The sequence below is a fragment of the Nerophis ophidion genome, linkage group LG04 (genome assembly GCF_033978795.1).
Source record: "Nerophis ophidion isolate RoL-2023_Sa linkage group LG04, RoL_Noph_v1.0, whole genome shotgun sequence".
Taxonomy (NCBI): Eukaryota; Metazoa; Chordata; class Actinopteri; order Syngnathiformes; family Syngnathidae; genus Nerophis; species Nerophis ophidion.
In genome coordinates, this window is record NC_084614.1 from 74,545,368 (window position 1) to 74,572,300 (window position 26,933).

The 26,933-nt window shown below is 40.7% G+C and overlaps 1 protein-coding gene across 1 annotated transcript; it reads left to right on the top strand.

Moving 5' to 3' along the window:
• The first annotated feature begins 9,702 nt into the window (after nt 1-9,702).
• tbl2 (transducin beta like 2) lies at nt 9,703-26,900 on the top strand. The gene is made up of 6 exons (XM_061899029.1): nt 9,703-9,886; nt 16,343-16,467; nt 18,886-19,222; nt 19,274-19,400; nt 19,463-19,615; nt 26,209-26,900. Exons 1-6 carry the CDS (start codon nt 9,760-9,762, stop codon nt 26,666-26,668), a joined length of 1,329 nt encoding a protein of 442 aa, XP_061755013.1. The 5' UTR covers nt 9,703-9,759; the 3' UTR covers nt 26,669-26,900.
• The last annotated feature ends 33 nt before the right edge of the window (nt 26,901-26,933 follow it).

Genomic DNA, 26,933 nt, shown 5'->3' on the forward strand with positions numbered 1-26,933 from the left:
TGAACCAGTAACCCTCAGATTTTCCATCCTCCCATCGTCCCATCCTCAGATGGGACGGCGTAGCGCAGTGGAAGAGTGGTCGTGTGCAACCCGAGGGTCCCTGGTTCAATTCCCACCGAGTACCAACCTCGTCACGTCCGTTGTGTCCTGAGCAAGACACTTCACCCTTGCTCCTGATGGGTGCTGGTTGGCGCCTTGCATGGCAGCTCCCTCCATCAGTGTGTGAATGTGTGTGTGAATGGGTAAATGTGGAAGTAGTGTCAAAGCGCTTTGAGTACCTTGAAGGTAGAAAAGTGCTATACAAGTACAACCCATTTATTTGCCGGCACGGCCACTCCCAACTTCGCCACGCCGTCGCCAAGAAGAAGAACGTTGACAAAAATTCATTTTGAAGAATATGCACGGAAAAAAGTATGATCTGAGGTCAAAGTTGGGACAACGTGTGCTCTGAAAATTGTGTGGGTGATGCTTGTGATCATTTTCTAAATGCTTTCATGATGTTTTGTCCATTGAAACAACTTAATAAGAAGCAAAAGAACAATCAACCATGGATGACAAAAGGGTTAAAAAAATGCTTGTAATAAGACGAAAACAATTATGTACTACCCTTCGAGTGCAATACATCCCACACTGATTATATTTTATTACGCCTGTATTCTTGTCTTGTTCTGAATATTGTACAGTTTTTGTATATTGTACAGAATTGCTTATTTTTATTGGGTAGTACCGTATTTTTCGAACTATAAGTCGCAGTTTTTTTCATAGTTTGTCCGGAGTGACTTATGTGTGAAATGATTAACACATTACCATAAAATATCAAATAATATTATTCACTTAAGGCTTCACGGTGGAAGAGGGGTTAGTGCGTCTGCCTCACAATACGAAGGTCCTGCAGTCCTGGGTTCAAATCCAGGCTCGGGATCTTCCTGTGTGGAGTTTGCATGTTCTCCCCGTGAATGCGTGGGTTCCCTCCGGGTACTCCGGCTTCCTCCCACTTCCAAAGACATGCACCTGGGGATAGGTTGATTGGCAACACTAAATTGGCCCTAGTGTTTGAATTTGTGTGTGAATGTTGTCTGTCTATCTGTGTTGGCCCTGTGATGAGGTGGCGACTTGTCCAGGGTGTACGCCGCCTTCCGCCCGATTGTAGCTGAGATAGGTGCCAGCGCCCCCAAAGGGAATAAGCGGTAGAAAATGGATGGCTGGATTATTCACTTAAGAGACTAGACGTATAAGATTTCATGGGATTTAGCAATTAGGAGTGACAGATTATTTGATAAATTTATAGCATGTTCTATATGTTATAGTTATTTGAATGACTCTTACCATAATATGTTATGTTAACATACCAGGCACCTTCTCAGTTGGTTATTTATGCCTCATTCAGCCTGTTGTTCACTATTCTTTATTTATTTTAAATTGCCTTTCAAATGTCTATTCTTGGTCTTGGGTTTTATCAAATAAAATTCCCCAAAAAATGTGACTTATATATGTTTTTTTCCTTCTTTATTATGCATTTTCGGCAGGTGCGATTTATACTCCGAAAAATACGGTAGTCTGTTTATTTAAATTCTTAGTTTTATCTTTATTACCTCTTGTGTAATTTATTTTTATCCCCTTTTTGTTCCCACTACCGCTCCTTATATGCAAATATAATGACAATAAAGTCCATTCTATTCTATTCTATACTAGAAAGGGATAAGCGGTAGAAAATGGATGGACGATAACACAAAGATCTATAGAAGCAGAAAATAAGTACAAAATGTATAACAACTATCTAACTAGCATACTACAAACATGTAGAAAGCAATATTATACTCAATTATTAGACAGGAACAAAAATAACATGAGATTAACATTAAAAATGGTGCCAAGAGGGATTACCCCACAACACTTCTTGACCGCAAATGTAAAAAATGTCAATATGACCGAAGTAGTTGAAAGCTTCAACAAGTACTTTTTGATTATTGGACCACATCTCGAGGAAAAGATTCCAGAGCCAGGGTCAGTTGAGGATATGAATGACACCGTACACAGAAATCCAAACTCCGTGTTCCCCAATAATGTGACGAAAAAAGAAATAATCAAAATGGTAATGAAATGCAAACCCAACACCTCCACTGACTGCGACTAAATAGATATGAAAGCCATAAAATAGTGATCTGAGAAGTTTCAGAGCCTTTAACGTATATCAGCAATCTATCATTTCAAACAGGCAAATTCCCAAATAAAATGAAAACGGCCAAATTTGTTCCGATTTCTAAGACTGGAGACCTGTTTCTTTACTTCCACAATTTTCTTAAATCATTGAAAAATTGTCTAACAACAGATTGGATAAATTCTTATATAAAAATGCAACCATTACAAAACAACCAATACGGATACAGAGCCAACATTTCTTCACTCAATGGCATTAATCGGAATAACGGGCTAGATCACTAATGCAATAGATAGCAAAAAATGTGCTGCTTCAGTTTTTAAGGATTTAACAAAAGCATTTCACACAATCACAGTATATTAATAAACAAATTAAAAATGTATGGAATCAGAGGGTTGGTATTGAACTGGGTAAGAAGTTACTTCACCGACTGGAAGCAATACGTGAAGGTAGATGAACACGCTTCTACAGAGCTGAAAATATCTTGTGGCGTACCTCAGGGATCAATATTGGGACCAAAATTGTTCAATCCATATATAAACAACCTTGGTAAAGTCACAAAAGACTTAAAGTTAGTTGTATTTGCAGATGACACGACTGCTTTTTGTTGAGGGGAAAACAGACAGAAACTAATGCAAATATTAAAAGAAGAAATTAACACATTAAAAAGTGGTTTGACAAAAACAGACTATCTCTGAATCTCAGTAAAACTACAAAATTGCTATTTGGTAACAGTAGAAGGGAAAGTAAAACACAAATACAAAATAAACGGAGACGTTATTGAAAGGCGAAAAAAATATATGATAAAATAAACGGAAAATCTCATAAAAAATACACAACACAATTAAAATTTGTTCGAGACCATTGGTGTTCAATCTACGGCCTGCGAGATCTCATGAATTTATTAATGAGGAATTTGTTTACAGGGAGATGGCAATTATTTTATATATATTTGTAAGTAAAATATATCTGTCACCATCATTTGAACAGTGTGAATAATTCAGGTCTACTGCAACTCATTGCTCTGAATAGAATCAAAATCACAGCATATGCAAACAACCTTCCCTAATCATGATGGGGAAAAAAAGTTGAACCAACACAAGAAGAACAATAGACACGGTCACAGAACACAGTGTCACACAATTTGTGGATATTATTCTAATACGTCCATGCACCATCAAAAAATTCTAAATTACACCCATTTCAAGCCATTATACACATATGTATATATACATATATAAATATATATACTGTTTATAAATATATATACTGTTTATACATGTGTATATATGTGTGTGTGTATGTGTATATATATATATATATGTGTGTGTGTGTGTGTGTGTATATGTACAGTTGTGATCAAAATTATTCAACCCCCACACAATTTTGGTGTTTTAGCAAGTTGGACTTTAATTCCGTATTTTGTTTACAGTCATATCAAATAAAGATGCATTAAATAGACAAATGCCACTTTAATTACAACATTATATTTTGTAACATACCAAACAGTGTCATTTCTATTGATATCTCATTGACAAAATTATTCAACCCCTTGAAGATCATAACTCTTAAGAACATAATTTGAATAAGGTATTTTCAATCAGGTGTGTAAAACACCTGTAGATGTGATTAGAACCAAAACGAGCAACAATTAAACTGATTGAAAAAGACTGTGACGCTCAGCTTCTTGTAGATGGTCAATGGTGTATTTGCAAAATGGTGAAGTCCAGGGAGTGGTCAAAGAAGTCAAGAGAGGTGGTCATTTCTCTTCATAAGAAAGGATATGGATATAAGAAAATAGCAAAGACATTACACATTCCAAGAGACACAGTTGGGAGCATAATTCGCAAGTTTAAAGCTAAAGGCACAGTGGAAACACTACCTGGGCGTGGTAGAAAGAGGATGCTGTGTGCAACTGCTGTCCGGTATTTGAAGCGTACAGTGGTGAAAAACTCCCGGGTAACAGCTGAGGAACTACAACAGGACATTGCAGAGGGGGGAACGCAGGTTTCGTCCCAGACAATAAGGCGCGCACTACGAGATGAAGGCCTCCATGCCAGAACTCCCAGGCGCACCCCACTTCTGACTACCACGAACAAGCAAAATAGACTCCAGTGGGCCAAAAATCATCTGGACAAACCCCAAAGGTTTTGGGAAACTGTTCTATGGAGTGATGAGACAAAACTGGAACTCTTTGGGCCTATGAATCAACGTTATGTCTGGAGGAGAAAAAATGAAGCTTACAAAGAGAAGAACACCTTGCCTACTGTTAAGCATGGTGGGGGGTCAATCATGCTCTGGGGCTGTTTCTCTGCCTCAGGTACCGGGAATCTCCAGCGCGTTTGAGGTACTATGAATTCTATTTCCTAGCAGGATATATTAGCTGCAAATGTCATGAAGTCAGTGACGAAGCTGAGGCTTGGGAGACGTTGGACCTTCCAACAGGACAAGGATCCCAAGCATACCTCCAAATCAACATCAGAGTGGTTGCAGAAGAAGGGCTGGAAGACTCTGGAGTGGCCTTCACAGTCGCCAGACCTAAATCCTCTAGAAAAGCTGTGGTGGGACTTGAAGAAGGCAGTTGCAGCACGCAAGCCCAAGAATATGAATGAACTGGAGGCCTTTGCCCAAGAGGAATGGGCTAAAATACCTGTAGATGGTTGCAAGAAGCTTGTGTCCGCTTATGTATCACCTTTGAAGGATGTCATTACTGCCAAAGGGTGTTCTACTAAGTACTAAAGATGCATGGAACTAGGGGGTTGAATCATTTTGTCAATGAGATATTAAGAAAAATGTCCTTTTTTGGTATTTTGTAAAATACAGTGTTACAATTTAAGTTGCATTCGTCTATTTGACACATCTTTATTTGATATGACTATAAACAAAATACGGAATAAATGTCCAACTTGCTAAAACACCAAAATTGTGTGGGAGTTGAATAATTTTGATCACAACTGTACGACAAGTTTTGGGAGATTTGGACACTTCACACAAGTAAACCCATTCTACTGGCACCGTGTCCCCTCTCAGTAAGCTGTGGAGTCCCCCAAAGTAGTTTACTAGGACCTTTACTGTTCCTAATACACGTAAATGGCCTTCCATCAGCATGCCACTGTGAACTGTTCCTGTTTGCGCATGACACAGCCCTGCTGGTATCCGGCAAGGACAAGTCACAGGTGGAACAAATCCTCATTGCTGAACTCCTTAATATTTGCACCGGGCTCGCTGACAACAAGCTATCCATACACTTAGGTAAAACGGAATCCATCCTATTTGGGTCCCACGTCAACCTTAAGAAAGTTAGTGACTTCACTATAAAAGTGGGTGACATTGTTATCACCAGGAAAGATGAGATCACCCACCTAGGTTCCATTCTAGAAGCTAATCTTTCCTGTGATAAAATGGCAACCAAGGTAATCAAAAAGGTCAACCAAAGAACGAGATTCCTCTACAGCAGGGGTCACCAACGCGGTGCCCGCGGGCACCAGATAGCCCGTCAGGACCAGGTGAGTCGCCCGCTGGCCTGTTCTAAAAATAGCTCAAATAGCAGCACTTACCAGTGAGCTGCCTCTGTTTTTTTAAATTGTATTTATTTACTCGCAAGCTGGTCTCGCTTTGCTCAGCATTTTTAATTCTAAGAGAGACGAAACTCAAATAGAATTTGAAAATCCAAGAAAATATTTTAAATACTTGGTCTTTACTTGTTTAAATAAATTCATTTATTTATTTTACTTTGCTTCTTATAACTTTCAGAAAGACAATTTTGGAGAAAAAATACAACCTTAAAAATGATTTTAGGATTTTTAAACACATATACCTTTTTACCTTTTAAATTCCTTCCTCTTCTTTCCTGACAATTTAAATCAATGTTCAAGTATTTTTTATTTTTTATTGTAAAGAATAATAAATACATTTTAATGTAATTCTTCATTTTAGCGTCTGTTTTTTCAATGAAGAATATTTGTGAAATATTTCTTCAAACTTATTATGATTAAAATAAAAATAAAAAAATTCTGGCAAATCTAGAAAATCTGTAGAATCAGATTAAAATCTTATTTCAAAGTCTTTTGAATTTCTTTTAAAATTTTTGTTCTGGAAAATCTAGAAGAAATAATGATTTGTCTTTGTTAGAAATATAGGTTGGTCCAAATTGTTATATATTCTAACAAAGTGCAGATTGGATTTTAACCTATTTAAAACATGTCATCAAAATTCTAAAATGAATTTTAATCAGGAAAAATTACTAATAATGTTCCATAAATTATTTTTTTAATTTTTTAAGAAAGATTCGATTTAACTAGTTTTTCTCTTCATTTTTTTTGGGTTGAATTTTGAATTTTAAATAGTCGAAATTGAAGATAAACTGTTTCAAAATTAAATTTTCTTTTTTTTTTCGTGTTTTCTCCTCTTTTAAACCGTTTAAGTGTTTTTTCATCATTCATTCCCTACAAAAAACCTTCCGTAAAAGGAAAAAAAATGTACGACGGAATGCCAGCATGAAATACCCATTTTTTTTAACATATAGATTTATTTATTAAAGGTAAATTGAGCAAATTTGCTGTTTCTGGCAATTTATTCAAGTGTGTATCAAACTGGTAGCCCTTCGCATTAATCTGTACCCAAGAAGTAGCTCTTGGTTTCAAAAAGGTTAGTGACCCCTGCTCTACAGAATCTCCTCTCTGGTCAACAAAAGCACCTTGAAGATTCTAGCGGGAACTCTCATTCAACCCTTTTTCAATTTCGCTTGCACCTCCTGGTACCCCGGCATCTCCAAAACCCTCAAATCTAGACTCCAAACATCCCAGAACAAGCTAGTCCGGTTTCTTTTAGACCTCCACCCCAGATCACACCTCACTCCAACCCACTTCTCCAAATTGGAATGGCTCAGGGTGGAGGACAGAGTCAAACAACTTGCACTGAGCCTGGTCTATAAAATCTGCTACAACTCCCTGATACTGAAGTACATTTCAAACTACTTCCTTAACGTAAATGACCGCCATAACACAACACCAGGGGGAGCTCCACAAACCACGTTAAACCCAGATTCCGATCTAACGAAGGTCTTAACTCATTCTCTTTCTATGCCACATCAATGTGGAATGCACTCCCAACAGTTGTAAAAGTAAGTGCATCTCTATATTCCTTCAAAACCGCTCTAAAAGAACACCTCCAGGCAACTTCAACCCTTTACTAATACCCTCCTCCATTCACATCCCATCTCCCCGGATTGTAAATAACCTAATGTATATAATCAAATGTATTTCTAATGTATATACCGTATTTCCTTGAATTGCCGCAGGGCATATAGTATGCGCCTGACTTGAATTACTGCCGGGTCGAACTCGCTTCCCAAACTAATTAGCGCATGCTTAGTCAAACTCGTGACGTCACGAGTGACACTTCCCCTGTCATCATTTTAAAAATGGAGGAGGCTGATTTCAATACCGGTAATTTGAAATCGCGTAAAGGGAAGAAGATTAAGAGCTATTCTGTCACGATCCGCTACACGGATCGTTTATTGTTTGCTTTTGTGTATGTTTTGATCACGTTTTGGACTCTGCCGATCCCAGTATTTGAGCACTTTCTTGTTTGTGTTCGTCACCATAGCGACTTCTTTTCTTCCACCTGCACTGACGCCCGGCGCACACCTGTTTTTGATTACCGTTTCTGTATTTATACCTGCCTCTTCCCTTTGTTCTGCCCGAGTTCTTCACTTGCTTTATGCAACATGCACGTTCGATGATCCGGTCCTGTTTTTGGCTTGCTAAGTTCCACCTTAGCTTTTGGGCGCATGACACGCGCAGCTTTTGGACTTTTACCCAGTGCTAGTGTTAGCCTAGCTCCCCGTGCGTTGCACGCGCTTTCTTTTGTCTTTGCATCGGTGTTCTTTTGTCATTTTATCAATTAAATCCAGCTCCTAGCTGCTAACTTGCTTGTCTGGGCCCATGCATCTTGAGTTGACACCTCCGCGCATCGCAATGCGCACCGAACGTGACATATTCAGTAGCTCTTAATTTTTACTGCATACCTTTGGTAAGTGCTTGGTCCGCATTGCCGGCAGTAAGTCGAACACATTTCCAGTGAGGGTTGGACTCCGCCAAGGCTGTCCTTTGTCACCGATTCTGTTCATAACTTTTATGGACAGAATTTCTAGGCGCAGTCAAGGCGTTGAGGGGTTCCGGTTTGGTGACCGCGGGATTAGGTCTCTGCTTTTTGCAGATGATGTGGTCCTGATTGCTTCATCTGACCGGGATCTTCAGCTCTCACTGGATCGGTTCGCAGCCGAGTATGAAGCGACCGGAATGAGAATCAGCACCTCCAAGTCCGAGTCCATGGTTCTCGCCCGGAAAAGGGTGGAATGCCATCTCCGGGTTGGGGAGGAGACCCTGCCCCAAGTGGAGGAGTTCAAGTACCTAGGAGTCTTGTTCACGAGTGGGGGAAGAGTGGATCGTGAGATTGACAGGCGGATCGGTGCGGCGTCTTCAGTAATGCGGACGTTGTACCGATCCGTTGTGGTGAAGAAGGAGCTGAGCCGGAAGGCAAAGCTCTCAATTTACCGGTCGATCTGAGTTCCCATCCTCACCTATGATCATGAGCTTTGGGTCATGACCGAAAGGATAAGATCACGGGTACAAGCGGCCGAAATGAGTTTCCTCCGCCGTGTGGCGGGGCTCTCCCTTAGAGATAGGGTGAGAAGCTCTGCCATCCGGGAGGAGCTCAAAGTAAAACCGCTGCTCCTTCACATCGAGAGGAGCCAGATGAGGTGGTTCGGGCATCTGGTCAGGATGCCACCCGAACGCCTCCCTAGGGAGGTGCTTAGGGCACGTCCAACCGGTAGGAGGCCACGGGGAAGACCCAGTACACGTTGGGAAGACTATGTCTCCCGGCTGGCCTGGGAACGCCTCGGGATCCCCCGGGAAGAGCTAGACGAAGTGGCTGGGGAGAGGGAAGTCTGGGTTTCCCTGCTTAGGCTGTTGCCCCCGCGACCCGACCTTGGATAAGCGGAAGATGATGGATGGATGGATGCTTACTTTTACCGCATGCCTTTGGTAAGCGGACACCCCGGCGGCAATTCAAGGAAATACGGTACTTGTTCTTATGCTATCTGAACTCACTATGTTTTCTGCTGGCTGTACATATCCTACTAAGTAAGACCTACACTGTTTCAATTTCCATTTCTCTGTTGATGCTATTATTGATGACTGAAGTATGATATCAACCAAAGCTCCTCATTCCACCCCCGGATTGTAAATAATGTAAATATTTCATTGTATATACTATGATGATTAACTTGTGTGACGACTGTATTATGCTGATATATTTGTACCATGAATTGATTAACGAGGACCCCGACTTAAACAAGTTGAAAAACGTATTCGGGTGTTACCATTTAGTGGTCAATATGTACTGAACGGTGCAATCTACTAATAAAAGTTGCAATCAATCAATCAATCAATCCAAAAAGTATTTTGCAGATGAACTACTCATTATTTTCAGTGCAGTAATCCGCCGGGCCTGCAGGTGGCGACACAGCCAACCGTCCTTAAAAAGCTCGTTGGCGGTTGGAATCAAATTACGTGGCAGAAAGAAAGTGCAGAGAGATGGAGATGGTCGCCTTGGTCGCGTTGACTTTGTTGTTGGGCGCTCTGGTGGTTCTGGTGGCGTTCGCCGTGGGGAAAAGGAAAGAAGAACTACGAGAGGAAGCGGAGCAGACCAGCGAGTTTGCCGGTACGAGCCACGCTATTGCTGGCTAGGCTAGCTAGCTGTTGTTGTGACGTTAGCTTGATGGAATATGCCCGTTAAATACAGGAAAGTCTTTCTAGTTATTTAACCATATTAATTAACTTTGACTAAGTAGCATTTAACTGTCTTTTTGGGGGGAATCGTTGCAAAATTCTAAAAATAAATTCCAGATTGCTTCCATACCACGCAGATGATATCCATTTTTAGGCCGATACTGTTTCCATACCACGCAGATTATATCGATTTGTAGGCCGATACTAGCATACAGTGTAACGATATTTTTTTGATAAACTTTACCAGTATGGTTTTTTTAGTGTTTGATTTTTTTATTAATATTTAGACAGAGTTGAACAGAACAGAAAAATAGCAATAAACTTTTTTTTTTTCAAAGAGAGAAAAATTAAATTAAATCAAATACATCTAAAATAGAAATAAAAAAACATCCACTTCAAAAAGCAACACACACAAAAAAAACCTAAACCTTGCTTATCATTTAAGTCTCACCTTAAAACTCATTTGTATACTCTAGCCCAGGGGCGCTCACACTTTTTCTGCAGGCGAGCTACTTTTCAATTGACCAAGTCGAGGAGCTCTACCTCATTCCTATTTATATTTATTTATTTATGAAAGAGACATTTTTGTTAACAAGTTAATGGTGTTTAATGATAATACAAGCATGTTTAACACACATAGATTCCTTTCTTTCATGAAGACAAGAATATAAGTTGGTGTATTTGATTCTGATGACTTGCATTGATTGTAATTAGACAGTGGTGCTGATAACGTCCGCATTTTCAAATGGAGGGAAAAAAAGTCCTCCTTTCTGTCCAATACCACATGAAAGTGGTTGGATTTGGCATCTCATTTGTCCAACTTGCATACTCGTTTTTAAACACTTTGTTATGAGAGTAGCATATGTGTGTGGCCCTTTAATGTCTGGCAGCAGGTGAGTGACGTCAGTGACTGTGCGGGTGGGCAAGCAAGTGAGAAAGCGGTCGCTGAGGGCGGGGGAGAAATACATTGGAATCAAACTCCGTAGCTTGCTAGCTTGTGCACGCTAGCTTTCTGAGACTCTTATTTTGTTAGCACAGGCAGGATGAAACAGGTCTTTTATGGTGAAGACAGGAACTGTGCAGTCGGTCTTTAGAGTTTTTGACAGTAGGTACGGAGTCTCTAGAAATAAAATGTGTTTCTCTGCGTCCGCCCTGTTAGTGATTTTTTTCTTAAATATGAGCTCGCAGCAGCCAGCGTCATCTCATAAGATCCTCGGGTGCCGAGAATGTCAAACAACTGACGAAAGTGAAGTCTTGGTATGATTGATGATTGCTCATTTTTATGTCTATTTTTTAATGCCTGGCTTGAGATCGACTGTCACACCCTCCGAGATCGACCAGTCGATCGCGATCGACGTAATGGGCACCCCTGCTCTAGCCTTTAAATAGACTCCCTTTTTAGACCAGTTGATCTGCCGTTTCTTTTCTTTTCCTCCTATGTCCCACTCTCCCTTGTGGAGGTGGTCCGGTCCGATCCGGTGGCCATGTACTGCTTGCCTGTGTATCGGCTGGGGACATCTCTGCGCTGCTGATCTGCCTCCGCTTGGGATGGTTTCCTGGTGGCTCCGCTGTGAACGGGACTCTCGCTGCTGTGTTGGATCCGCTTTGGACTGGACTCTCGCGACTGTGTTGGATCCATTGTGGATTGAACTTTCACAGTATCATGTTAGACCCGCTCGACATCCATTGCTTTCCTCCTCTCCAAGGTTCTCATAGTCATCATTGTCACCAACGTCCCACTGGGTGTGAGTTTTCCTTGCCCTTATGTGGGCCTACCGAGGATGTCGTAGTGGTTTGTGCAGCCCTTTGAGACACTAGTGATTTAGGGCTATATAGGTAAACCTTGATTGATAGTCTGTCACTTATACAGTAATGACATAAAACATAAATATACTGTACGTAGACCTTCAGTATGTAAACCAACCAGAATACTGTTAAAAAAATAGAAGTCACTGTTGTACCTTTGTTGATGGTTAGTCAAAAAAGGTCAGAAAACACCTCTACACCCGATAAAACTTCCTTTCAGAACCCCTCATCACAAGTCTAACTTTCTCTAGTTTGAGATGATATAAAACATCTTTTACCCAGTGTGAAACTGTGGGTGGGGCAGCTTCCTTCCATTTCAAGAGGATCAAGCGGCGCGCTAATAAGGTTAAAAAAGGCAATGAGCCTTCGACCACCGACAGGTAATCCAGACCCATCCTCATTGACCCCAAAAAGCAGCAAAAGAGGATTCAATGTAATTTCAAACCCCGAGTACACAAGAGAGTGCTTCACATATACCTTCCCAATATGTCTTTATTTTGGGACAGGTCCACAGCATGTGTATTAACTGTTGTGCACTTTTGTGCATGATGTCACAAAGATGACATATCAAAACACTAAATTCAAATGCACTTTTTGTACAGAACACCACTACAATAGCTTAAAACAAATAAAGTGCACTTTTGTGCATGATGTCACACAAGATATTTCAATAAGTGTCAAATTAAAAATGAGCTGCATAATAGGAAATCAAATCTTTGGGTTTTTCATACGGTGTTGATGTAGAAATGTTGATGTGGCACCAAACGGAGATGTTGACATGCGGAGATTCAAGCACTCCTTACTCTCTAGCGGGTGACTTTTCAAATGATGCTACATATTAGCAGTAATGCTACTTTTTCTATCAATGCTTTTGCCCCACACTTGACAAATTACAGACTTCAAGTGAGACATATTCTCACTTGAAGCCAAACCACCGCCAGACTATGGACCCCGTGCTGTTTTTTTTGGGGAGTTGATTTTTCTTCCTTCCTGCTGATCCGCCTCCGCTTGAGATGGTTTCCTGTGGCCGGGACTCTCGCTGCTGTCTTGGATCCGCTTTGAACTGAACTCTCGCGGCTGTGTTTGAGCCACTATGGATTGAACTTTCACAGTATCATGTTAGACCCGCTCGACATCCATTGCTTTCGGTCCCCTAGAGGGGGGGGGGGGGGTTGCCCACTTCTGAGGTCCTCTCCAAGGTTTCTTGTAGTCAGCATTGTTACTGTCGTCCCACTGGATGTGAATTCTCCCTGCCCACTGGGTGTGAGTTTTCCTTGCCCTTTTGTGGGTTCTTCTGAGGATGTCGTAGTCGTAATGGTTTGTACATTCCTTTGAGACATTTGTGATTTAGGGCTATATAAATATACATTGATTGATTGATTGATTTGTTACCAGATTCGCACCTTCTTTCTCTCGTATTACCACTCGCACCACACCGCTAGCATCACATTACCATGAATTGATTAACGTGGACCCCGACTTAAACAAGTTGAAAAACTTATTGGGGTGTTACCATTTAGTGGTCAATTGTACGGAATATGTACTGTACTGTGCAATCTACTAATAAAAGTATCAATCAATCAATCAAAACAGCTAATGTTACCCACGCTGCATCATCTGCTCTGCGAGGGCGTATACGTATGTGACGTATGTAAGAAGGTGCGCTTGTTTAAGTGTCTGTGAGAAGGAGAAACAAGAAAGCGTGAGAAGAGCTTGTAGTGTAATGCCAGCAGCTAAAAGCAACTGCCTGAGAACGTATACTCGAATATCCCGATATAGTCATTTTCTATATTGCGGAGAGGATAATGCAGGTATAAAGTAGACAAAACATTTACCATAATGGCATTTAAATATACTATAGTAGCAATATAACATGTAATATTTACATATATATACAGTATATAATGTATACTGAGATATTTGTTATATATTTTTTGTTTATAAAATATATAATAAATACCATGAACAATATTACAGTATATGTAACAGCTGCAGCCAAAAAAAGGGCAGTATAAAATAGAGAGTAGATCCAGAAGAAAATATAAGGTAGCTAACATAAAAGGTGTCAGGTAATAGACTGATATCATCTAGTGCTGTATGGCGAGTGATTATACAGCTGGATGGAGTGTGGAATGAAGGAGTTCTTGAATCAAACAGTGTGGGAACAAAGCTGAAGGAGCCTGTTGGAGTATGAGCCCTGCTGTCCCTCATTTGTCTGGTGGAGTGGGTGGGCAGGATTGTCCATGATGGCGAGCAGTTTGTCCAGTGTCTTCCTGTCCATCACTGACACAAACGCCTCCAACTGCGTGCCAATAGTGTGCCCAGCTTTCCGGACCAGTTTGTCAATCCGGTTTAAGTCCCTTTTGCTGGTGCTGCTCCCCCAACACACCACCGCAAAGTACAGGGCACTCACTGGCCACAACAGACTGAAAAAAGATCTCCAACAGCTCGCTGCCACTTGAAAGACTTTTATGTATTTGACGGGCATATTCTAGTTCTGGTCTCAAATCTTTTGTCCTTTGTTTATGCTAAGTTCTGCTCTCAAACACTATTTTGGAAAGAATAAACTTTATTGCATCACAGGAAATTTGTCAAACAAATCGAATACTGACACCAACATTTGCTTTGACCAAGTTATGGCCGGCGACACAAGCATGGTCGGACTGTATTGCATAAGATGATAAAAGTGATACTTTTGAGAGCCATTTCCTCTGACGCACTTTCGGTTTCCCTGATTTTATATTCCGTTTATGAACAACTTCTGTCAGGTCTCTGTTAAAAAGTTTTTCCTATCATTTGAAATACTTTGAACAGCACAGTAAATGTAGCTCAAACTCTTCATTTATTAACTTAATGTGTCTCACTTGATTTATTTCTACACTCAAGCTTGCTGACCCTTATGTGAATGAAACTGATGAAACAAGAGTGATGTCATAGGTAACCCAGCAAGAGGTACCTGTTTTTGTGTGTTTGGGATCTGCATACATCCTGATCAACTTTACCTAAACCATGGAGCCATTGCAGGGATATTTATAAAAAAAATCTTGCCTTCTTTCATACCTCTGGGAAATTAGCTGTTTGGATTTGGCCCTATTGGTGATGTTTTTTGCCATTGTCAGCAGATTTTTCATACATGGTAGAAATGTACCCAAAGTCCGCCATTTTAGTCTGCGCTGTACTCCTTCAATCAATCAATGTTTATTCATATAGCCCTAAATCACAAGTGTCTCATGGGGCTGCACAAGCCACAATGACATCTTATGTTCAGATCCCACATCAGGGCAAGGAAAAACTCAACCCAGTTGGTTTGACGATGAGAAAACTGGAGAGTACCGCAGATGTCAGATCCATAGTGGATCTAACATCATAGTGGGGCCAGCAGGAGACCATCCCGAGTGGGGACAGGTAATCAGCGCAGCGATGTCCCCAACCGATGCACAGGCGAGCGGTCCACCCCGGGTCCCGACTCTGGACAGCCAGCACTTCATCTATGGCCACCGGACATGTGTGTGTGTGTGTGTGTGTCCCCTCCTCCTCCACAAGGGAGAGGGGGGAAGAGCAGAAAAGAAAAATGGCAGATCAACTCTCCCGTCCAAAGGCAAAACCTAGTAACTCCGTTCTAGCTGATTTTGAGAAAACAAAGGAAAATCAATCTATCTTGATTCTGTCTTACAAAGATCTACAAAGTCATCAAACGTATAGATGTTTTCTTGAGCTTTCATTTTCTTGCCGATTGAGCCATGGATTGAATCTGCTCTCATGAACGTGTGCCCTTTCTCCAGATATTTTATCACAATCTCGGCTGGGCCCCATTCTGCGTTTGCACATTAGACAAGAGCCGCGTACAGCGTCCAGTTTTTATTTTGACCTCCACAGTTATCTGCCCAAAAGAGTATGCAAGGGAAAGAATCAAGAACACTACATTTAATTGAAGGTGCTTGCAACGTCCTGGGCCAATCTTCCAAATATCCCCTCGTGCCATAATATCACATAATCAGTTTGACCGTCGGCCCCCATTGGTGCAAATGTCTCATTAAAGACAATAAGGCGACTGACAAAGAAGCTCTGATTGGTCCCTTGAGATACTAGGTTTTTCTGTTGTATCTACGCGGTTATGTGGTAGTTGCTAGGTCCTGCCATGCGTGTAACTGCTTACTTACGGAACAAATTACAATATCGCATACACTAATGTAAAGCATAACACCTAGGAACTCCAGAATTATTATCAGCTCAGTTTTGACCAAAATTGAGTTACAGGGTTTTGCCTTTGGACGGGAGAACTGGTCTATAAAGGGGGTCTATTTAAAAGCTAGAGTATGCAAATGAGATTTAAGATGGGCCTTAAATGCTCCTTTTGTCAAAAGTCCACAAAGGGAAACATTAAAGAAGACAAAGGACATCAGAGATGTTAAAGTAGCAGAGAGCTGATGCAACCTGCTGCCACCTCAGCTGTGCCAGTTGTACACAGAGCCACAAAAAGGGAAACATTTTAACATAAAAATCATAAATGATGAAAAAAAAAAATTTGTACATTATACCTGTGTGATTAAAACCGTGAGACCTGCTGTTTTTTGTGTTCCAGCTGAAGTCAACGTCACAAAGAGTGTTGCGGCAAAGAAACAAAAGCAGGACAAGCAGCAGCGCAGTCGTAAAGACAAGCCTTCACAGCACAACTTCAGCCATCCACTGTTGGCCGCCTCACTGAAGGTGCGATGCGTGCACATTAAATAGCACACATTACCTTCCTTTCACTAACTATGCATATTATTGTGGTAGGCCTGGGCGATACGGCCGAAAAATAAAATCTCCAATTTTATTCACCAAAAAAATTCAACATTTTCCCCTTTTTAGCAGATTGCAATACCAGATATGAATTTGTACTTTTGATGAAATCTTTTTCCAAAGAACTAAATTAAGAGCTTCCTTTTTGAAGCCATAGGTCTGTCTTAAATTCAAAACAAAAACATTGCAAATTGCATGCAAATAATCATCTCAAACATTGAGATTGATAAAATGCAAACTTAAAACTTCTGTCTTGAATAAAATACTTCAGTCCTTAAAAATGTAGTGTACCTTGTATGCAAATAAAAAATAATGTAAAACATTAATAAGATCATGTAATAGTTTTAGTAAGTGGATAAACGCAGGCTTTTCCATTCACACATCTTGGCGGTGTGCAGAGCGACTGCTTTAGTACTTTCTCATCATACATGGTATCATGTGTGAATGATTTCACTATAGTGAGATGCTTTTTAATTGGAGTTTGTTCTTGCGATGTTGTTCGCCTCATAAAGAGTTGTATTTCTCGCACTCAACTTCCTATGCCACATCAATGTGGAATGCACTCCCAACAGGTGTAAAAGTAAGTGCATCTCTATATTCCTTCAAAACCGCTCTAAAACAACACCTCCAGGCAACTTCAACACTTTACTAATACCCTCCTCCATTCACATCCCATCTCCCCGGATTATAAACAACTCAAATGTATTTCTAATGTATATACTTGTTCTTATGCTATGTGAACTCACTATGTTCTCTGCTGGCTGTACATATCCTACTAAATAAGACCTACACTGTTTCAATGTCCATTTCTCTGTTGATGCAATTGTTGATGACTGAAGTTCTGATATCAACCAAAGCTCCTCATCCCACCCCCCGGATTGTAAATAATGTAAATAATTCAATGTACATACTATGATGATTAACTTGTGTGATGACTGTATTATGTTGATAGTATATATTTGTACCATGAATTGATTAACGTGGACCCCGACTTAAACAAGTTGAAAAACTTATTCGGGTGTTACCATTTAGTGGTCAATTGTGCGGAATATGTACTGTACTGTGCAATCTACTAATAAAAGTATCAATCAATCAATCAAAGGCTTCAGTTTCAGATGCTGGAATAAGTTTGTGCTGCTGCCTTGTTGAAACAAACTTTGCAGCGTGCAGTCCGTTGTTTTTTCACGCCTGTTGCCGCAAGACCAAACTACTAACAACACTTTTCTTTTCTTTGGAACCAACGTCTCGTTCTTGTGAAGTGAATTATATTTATATAGCGCTTTTTCTCTAGTGACTCAAAGCGCTTTACATAGTGAAACCCGATATCTAAGTTACATTTAAACCAGTGTGGGTGGCACTGGGAGCAGGTGGGTAAAGTGTCTTGCCCAAGGACACAACGGCAGTGACTAGGATGGCGGAAGCGGGAATCGAACCTGCAACCCTCAAGTTGCTGGCACGGCCGCTCTATCAACCGAGCTATACCCGCTCTTGTTGGCATAAGCCATGTTTTGAATCACCTAATTGGCCTCTAAAGGCCTTCGTGGCCACATGCGTGGACAGCACCTCTTAGCTGTTATTTCCAAAATTGTATACACTACTGAATTGAGGTCTTATGTCGACATGCGGACACTTATACGGCCACTCTCCCACGGCGTGGCGCGGTGGGAGAGTGGCCGTGCGCAACCGAGAGTCACTGGTTCAAATCCCACCTAGAACCAACCTCGTCACGTCCGTTGTGTCCTGAGCAAGACACTTCACCCTTGCTCCTGATGGGTGCTGGTTGGCGCCTTGCATGGCAGCTCCATCCATCAGTATGTGTGTGTGAATGGGTAAATGTGGAAGTAATGTCAAAGCGCTTTGAGTACCTTGAAGGTAGAAAAGCGCTATACAAGTACAACCCATTTATCATTTATTTATTTATACTGCTATCAGGTCGGGTCAAAAGAGTACAACATACAATGGAATTTGGAACCAAAAAGTGTAAAAATAGAAATTAGCATGTCACTACATATGAAGTACACGTTTGTGTACTTATGGACTAAGTACATCTTATCAAAAGATGATTTTTAGTTATTATTTTAATTAGGGTCCAATAAGCCTAAATAGCAAAGAAAAATAACAAAAAACATGTAAACAAAGAGCTTGGGCCTAAAGAGGCTAAGGAAGTAAGGGGTCAGGCGAGGGCTAGGGAAATTCATGGAGGAAGAAAAGTTTGCCGGAGCAAGAGGAGAAAATTATTGTTCTAATCGTTTGCAATTGAAAAAATGTAATTTATCGACCAAATCGATGTATCGCCCAGGCATGTATCGTGGTCCGCTCACGTCAACTATCTGCGTCCTTCAGGGCCACAGCGGCAATGTGACGTGCCTGGATTTCAGCAGCAACGGCAAGTACTTGGCGTCCTGTGCCGACGACCGCACCGTGCGGATCTGGAGCACCAAAGACTTCCTTGAGCGAGAGCACAAGTGTATGCGGGCCAATGTGGACCTGGACCACGCCACGCTGGTCCGTTTCAGCCCGGACTCCAAGGCCTTTATCACCTGGCTCGCCAACGGGGACACGATCCGAGTCTTCAAGATGAGCCGGAAGGAGGACGGCTCCATGAGCTTCAAAGGGGCCGCCGAGGACTTCCCGCCCAAACACAAGGCCTGCATCCTCAACATCGGCATCGCAGAGACCGGTAAAAACCGAGAGAATATTTCAATATTTCACACCGTCTCGTTTCCTGCAGGCACGTTCATCATGAGCGCCTCATCCGACACCAACATTAACATCTGGGACCTGAAAGGAGAATTACTGGCCTCCATCAACACCAACCAGATGACCAATTCCTACGCCGCTGTTTCCCCGTGTGGCAGGTTGGTTTTCGTATTGCCTCCTCACCACCACCGCCTTCTCCTCGTCCTCTGCCCGTGCGCAGGTTTGTGGCGTCTTGCGGCTTCACGCCTGACGTCAAAGTGTGGGAGGTGTGTTTCGGCAAGACGGGCGAGTTCAAAGAGGTGGCGCGAGCCTTTGAGCTGAAGGGACACTCGGCAGGAGTCCACGCGTTTGCCTTCTCCAATGACTCTCAAAGGTAATGTAACAAATATATTACTTGTTATTTCTGGCAGGCATTGTGTCATCCTACTCTGTTCAACAGTCCTTGAACGCACCGTAAAAACACCTATGTCTCATATTCCTTGATCACTCAGGTTTAATGTAGACAATTGTACGAACCCCGTTTCCATATGAGTTGGGAAATTGTGTTAGATGTAAATACAAACGGAATACAATGATTTGCAAAACATTTTCAACCCATGTTCAGTTGAATATGCTACAAAGACAACATATTTGATGTTCAAACTGATAAACATTTTTTTTTTTTTTGCAAATAATCCTTAACTTTAGAATTTGATGCCAGCAACACGTGACAAAGAAGTCGGGAAAGGTGGCAATAAAAACTGATAAAGTTGAGGAATACTCATCAAACACTTATTTGGAACATCGCACAGGTGTGCAGGCTGATTGGGTATAAAAACAGCTTCCCAAAAAATGCTCAGTCTTTCACAAGAAAGGATGGGGCGAGGTACACCCCTTTGTCCACAACTGCGTGAGCAATTAGTCAAACAGTTTAAGAAAAACGTTTCTCAAAGTGCAACTGCAAGACATTTAGGGATTTCAACATCTACGATCTATAATATCATCAAAAGGTTCAAAGAATCTGGAGAAATCACTCCACTTAAGCGGCATGGCCGGAAACCAACATTGAATGACCGTGACCTTCGATCCCTCAGACGGCACTGTATCAAAAACCGACAATAATCTCTAAAGGATATCATCACATGGGCTCAGGAACACTTCAGAAAACCACTGTCACTAAATATAGTTCATCGCTACATCTGTAAGTGCAAGTTAAAGCTCTACTATGCAAAGCGAAAGCCATTTATCAACAACATCCAGAAACGCCACCGGCTTCTTTGGGCCCAAGATCATCTAAGATGGACTAATGCAAAAGAGAAGTGTTCTGTGGTCTGACGAGTCCACATTTCAAATTGTTTTTGGAAATATTAGACATCGTGTCATCCGTACTTCCCTGGCCCGCCTGGAGTCCAGACATGTCTCCCATCAAAAATGTGTGGCGCATTATGAAGCGTAAAATACGACAGCGGAGACCCCGGACTGTTGAACGACTGAAGCTCTACATAAAACAAGAATGGGAAAGAACTCGCCTGTATCGACTGGGGACATCTCTACGCTGCTGATACGCCTCCGCTTGAGATGGTCTCCTGTGGACGGGAGTCTCGCTGCTGTCTTGGATCCGCTTTGAACTGAACTCTCGCGGCTGTGTTGGAGCCACTATGAATTGAACTTTCACAGCATCATGTTAGACCCGCTCGACATCCATTACTTTCGGTCCCCTAGAGGGGGGGGTTGCCCACATCTGGGGTCCTCTCCAAGGTTTCTCATAGTCAGCATTGTCACTGGCGTCCCACTGGATGTGAATTCTCCCTGCCCACTGGGTGTGAGTTTTCCTTGCCCTTTTGTGGGTTCTTCCGAGGATGTTGTAGTCGTAATGATTTGTGCAGTCCTTTGAGACATTTGTGATTTGGGGCTATATAAATAAACATTGATTGATTGATTGATGAACTCCACTTTCAAAACTTCAACAATTAGTTTCCTCAGTTCCCAAACGGTTATTGAGTGTTTTTAAAATAAAAGGTGATGTAACATAGTGGTTAACATGCCCTTTCCCAACTACTTTGGCACGTGTTGCAGCCATGAAATTCTAAATTAATTATTATTTGCCAAAAAAAAATAAAGTTTCTGAGTTTGAGCATCAAATATGTTGTCTTTGTAGTGCATTCAATTGAATATGGGTTGAAAATGATTTGCAAATCATTGTATTCCGTTTATATTTACATCTAACACAATTTCCCAACTCATATGGAAACGGGGTTTGTATATCTTAGTTACTCCACCAGTAATAATAATAGATTAGATTTTATACTTTGCTTTTCTATTATTAGATACCCGAAATGGGAACCCATCATTCATTCACACCTGGTGGTGGTAAGCTACATTTGTAGCCACAGCTGCCCTGAGGTAGACTGACAGTAATGTGTTTATATCAGTTTGAAATGGGGTATGTCTCTTGTTTTCATGTTTGCATTTAAGCTTGCGAGCTGGTGCTAGTCAGTCCGTGAGTTCATCAAAGTGCAGTTATCAATCACGATTTTTGTTTGTTTTTTGATCATTTTACCGTCGGAAGACATCCCTAATATGCTGACTAATCCATGCCGACCAGACGTTGGCCTGGGGGCTGGTGGGCAGCCTAGGATGAAGTGGGCTCCCTGGGTTTATTTGTTGGGTCTGTTCATGTCACCGGCAGCCCAACGCGCTTTGAGTACCTTGAATGTAGAAAAGTGCTATACAAGTACAACCCATTTAACGGACGATTGTGTGGAACATTGCGCTGGGTGGTAAGATAGTGTTTTTGTTTTGTTGTTACCTATGAATGGTGGTATGTGTGCAATATGGCTTTAACGATTTGATATCGACCAACACCCTCCACGGTTGATCTGTAGCTGGCGTTGGACGTAAAAACAGCATTAAGTTTTTCAGATGACGTGTTTATTGATACTTGGGGTATTACTCCCGACAGTTAGTATTACCTTTGTTGTCAGAATGTCATCCAGGAACGTTTTTAAACATTTTACTTCAATGCATGTCATTTATTTGCCCAAAACTTTCTCAATTTTTCTCAGTTCTTTCAGGCTGTTGCGCTACATGTGCAGAGAATTGTTACTACTTCAAGGCCAAATGTTTTTTTGTTTTGTTTACGTAAGTTTAAATTTTTAAATACCGAATTGTGTTTTGTACTTTAAGTAATGTTGTTACTTTACAATATATTTGTTATACATTTTTATTTCAATGCTTAACATATGGCACAGTTCAGATAAATGCCAAATTTTCTAAAATACCCTATATAATGTTTTTATCCTTCACAAGGTTATGTAAACATCTTTGACGTTAAATGGTAAATGGGTTATACTTGTACAGCACTTTTCCACCTTCAAGGTACTCAAAGCGCTTTCCACATTCACACACACTGATGTCGGGAGCTGCCATTCAAGGCCCTAACCACAACCCATCAGGAGCAAGGGTGAACTGTCTTGCTCAAGGACACAACAGACATGACGAGGTTGGTAGTAGGTGGGGATTGAACCAGGAACCCTCAGGTTGCTGGCACGGCCACTCTCCGAACTATTTGACTTAATAGCGTATAAAATAACGAAAGGAAAAAATGACATCGGTTACTTTACTGAGCAACTAATTACTCTTACAAAGACGTATCTGAGTTGCTAACTCAATTACTTAATTACATTTTCAAGGGAAGATGACCAACGTTGCTCACAGACTGACTGGCGCCTGCTCGCTAGCTTAAATGCTAACATGAAAACAAGAGACATTAACGTATTTCTCCATTTAAGAAACGACATACCCCAATCTCAACTGAAATGAACACATTACTGTCTGAGCAGCCAAGATATTTGATTGTGTACATTGAAACAAGAGAGATCGTTCTATACTCTGTGTTTTTAAGGTGCATTTAGGGCTGGGCGTTATAGAAAATGACCATCGTGATATTCAAATATATGTTCTCACACAGCTGTTTTTAGCTGTGGGCATTACACTATGGGCTCTTCCCACTCTTTGTTGTGTCTCCTTCTCACATAGACATAAACAAGCGCACCTTCTGACATACATCACATACGACGTCATATGCCCTCGCGGAACAGAGAGGTAGCGGCATGGTAACATTAGCTGTGATGCTCGCGGAGTGGTGCGAGTGTTAATACGAGAGAAAGAAGGTCCGAATCTGGTAACAAATGAAGGAAAAAATAATTCCCAAGAAAAACAGCAGGGGGTCCATCGTCTGGCGGGGGTTTGGCTTCAATCGGCAAGATGTCGAACAGACAACCGTAGTATGTCATGTGGCAAAAGCGTACAAATAGTAGCAGCTCTACTAATGTAGCATCATTTGAACAGTCACTTGCTAGAGAATGAAGAGTGCTTGAAACTCTGCATGTCAACATTTCTGTTTGGTGCCACACCAACAAAATGCCGAGGAAACCATTTCCACATCAACACCGTATAAAAAAAATAGTCAACAACAGTAACCTACTACATGGTGAAGGACATACACTATTTGATTTCCTATTATGCAGCTCATTTTTATTTGACAGTTATTGAAATATCTTGTCTGACATCATGCACAAAAGTGCACTTTATTTGTTTTAAACTATTGTTGTGGGGTTCTGTACAAAAAGTGCACTTTAATTTATTGTTTTGATATGTTATCTGAGTGACATCATGCACAAAAGTGCACTTTATTTGTTTTAAACTATTGTTGTGGCGTTCTGTACAAAAAGTGCACTTTAATTTATTGTTTTGATATGTTATCTGAGTGACATCATGCACAAAAGTGCACTTTATTTGTTTTAAACTATTGTTGTGGCGTTCTGTACAAAAAGTGCACTTTAATTTATTGTTTTGATATGTCATCTGAGTGACATCATGCACAAAAGTGCACTTTATTTGTTTTAAACTATTGTTGTGGGGTTCTGTACAAAAAGTGCACTTTAATTTATTGTTTTGATATGTTATCTGAGTGACATCATGCACAAAAGTGCACTTTATTTGTTTTAAACTATTGTTGTGGCGTTCTGTACAAAAAGTGCACTTTAATTTATTGTTTTGATATGTTATCTGAGTGACATCATGCACAAAAGTGCACTTTATTTGTTTTAAACTATTGTTGTGGCGTTCTGTACAAAAAGTGCACTTTAATTTATTGTTTTGATATGTTATCTGAGTGACATCATGCACAAAAGTGCACTTTATTTGTTTTAAACTATTGTTGTGGCGTTCTGTACAAAAAGTGCACTTTAATTTATTGTTTTGATATGTCATCTGAGTGACATCATGCACAAAAGTGCACTTTATTTGTTTTAAACTATTGTTGTGGGGTTCTGTACAAAAAGTGCACTTTAATTTATTGTTTTGATATGTCATCTGAGTGACATCATGCTCAAAAGTGCACTTTATTTGTTTTAAACTATTGTTGTGGCGTTCTGTACAAAAAGTGCACTTTAATTTATTGTTTTGATATGTCATCTGAGTGACATCATGCACAAAAGTGCACTTTATTTGTTTTAAACTATTGTTGTGGCGTTCTGTACAAAAAGTGCACTTTAATTTATTGTTTTGATATGTTATCTGAGTGACATCATGCACAAAAGTGCACTTTATTTGTTTTAAACTATTGTTGTGGGGTTCTGTACAAAAAGTGCACTTTAATTTATTGTTTTGATATGTTATCTGAGTGACATCATGCACAAAAGTGCACTTTATTTGTTTTAAACTATTGTTGTGGCGTTCTGTACAAAAAGTGCACTTTAATTTATTGTTTTGATATGTCATCTGAGTGACATCATGCACAAAAGTGCACTTTATTTGTTTTAAACTATTGTTGTGGCGTTCTGTACAAAAAGTGCACTTTAATTTATTGTTTTGATATGTCATCTGAGTGACATCATGCACAAAAGTGCACTTTATTTGTTTTAAACTATTGTTGTGGGGTTCTGTACAAAAAGTGCACTTTAATTTATTGTTTTGATATGTCATCTGAGTGACATCATGCACAAAAGTGCACTTTATTTGTTTTAAACTATTGTTGTGGCGTTCTGTACAAAAAGTGCACTTTAATTTATTGTTTTGATATGTTATCTGAGTGACATCATGCACAAAAGTGCACTTTATTTGTTTTAAACTATTGTTGTGGCGTTCTGTACAAAAAGTGCACTTTAATTTATTGTTTTGATATGTCATCTGAGTGACATCATGCACAAAAGTGCACTTTATTTGTTTTAAACTATTGTTGTGGCGTTCTGTACAAAAAGTGCACTTTAATTTATTGTTTTGATATGTTATCTGAGTGACATCATGCACAAAAGTGCACTTTATTTGTTTTAAACTATTGTGGGGTTCTGTACAAAAAGTGCACTTTAATTTATTGTTTTGATATGTCATCTGAGTGACATCATGCACAAAAGTGCACTAATAGCTTGTTTTAAAATGTCTGTGACAATCTTGCACTTTTTGTTTTGGAAATGACATGAATGTTTGTGCCACTGCTTAATATCTTTTTAATGATTACAGTTTTGGTCAATTGACTTAGTTGTGATTTCCCTCTGCATGAAATTTTTAAATGAGCATATATTAACGCAGTATGAGCGAGAATATTTGAATGTAGACACATAGAATCATCATACAACTGTTATTATATGCATCAAGTGTTAATTCAAGACTAAGGCAAAAATATCGAGATATATATCGTGTATCGTGACATTGTCTAAAAATATCGAGATATTAATAAAAGGCCGTATCGCCCGGCCCTATGTGCATTCTTCGAGCCCTGAACAGAGTAGGATTAGTGAATAATAAGAAACACAAAATATGCGAAATAGAGGGTTTTCTAACAGTTTTTTTATTTTAGTTATATACAAAAAAAAAGAACTTAGTGAAAAATATTTTGTGTATAAGTACTTTTTGAGCACATACAATAACTGATATGACATTGTTATATCGTTACATACCTCATTGGACTTTCTTCTCATTATTTAGAATGCTGACCGTGTCCAAAGACGGGACGTGGAAGCTGTGGAACACGAACGTGGAGTACAAAAAGCAGCAGGACCCTTACCTCCTCAGAACCGTTCCATGCAAGTCGTCGGAGGGCAGCCGAGCGGCGTTGTCCCCCGACGGCCGGGTGGCGGCCATCAGCGACGGCTGCAACGTGACCATGTACAGCGCCTCCACCGGGCAGCAGGAGGAGCTGCTGCTCGGCGTGCACAGCGAGGAGATCACGGACCTCCGGTTCGACGTCAGCGGCCGCTTCCTGGCGTGCAGCGGCGACAAAGCCATCCGAGTGTTTCACAACGCCCCCGGTTACCGGGCGGCCATCAGTGACATGCGGGACATGCTGAAGAAGGCGCAGAACGAGGCCATGAAGCAGAGGCTGCATCAGCAGATCACGGACGCTCAGAACGCCCTGGACGCCGTGCTGGCTGCTCCTGTTCAATGACTGATGCTTTTGAACGCCCCCTGTCGCACTCTGTTTGCTGGGAGGGAAATGAAATTTTAACAAGAGGATCTTTTTATGGAAAGATGAAATGTTTGAAATGAATTCCCTTCAATCACAGTTAAATTTTTTGGCGTAACCCTTAAATTGGATCTGTGTTTGCCATATGAGAGGAGCAATGTTTCTGCACACTTTTAATGAATAAAATTGCTGAAAAATAAAGCACATAAACCAAGGGCTCCTAGCCTTTTTGACGGCGAGGCCCAAC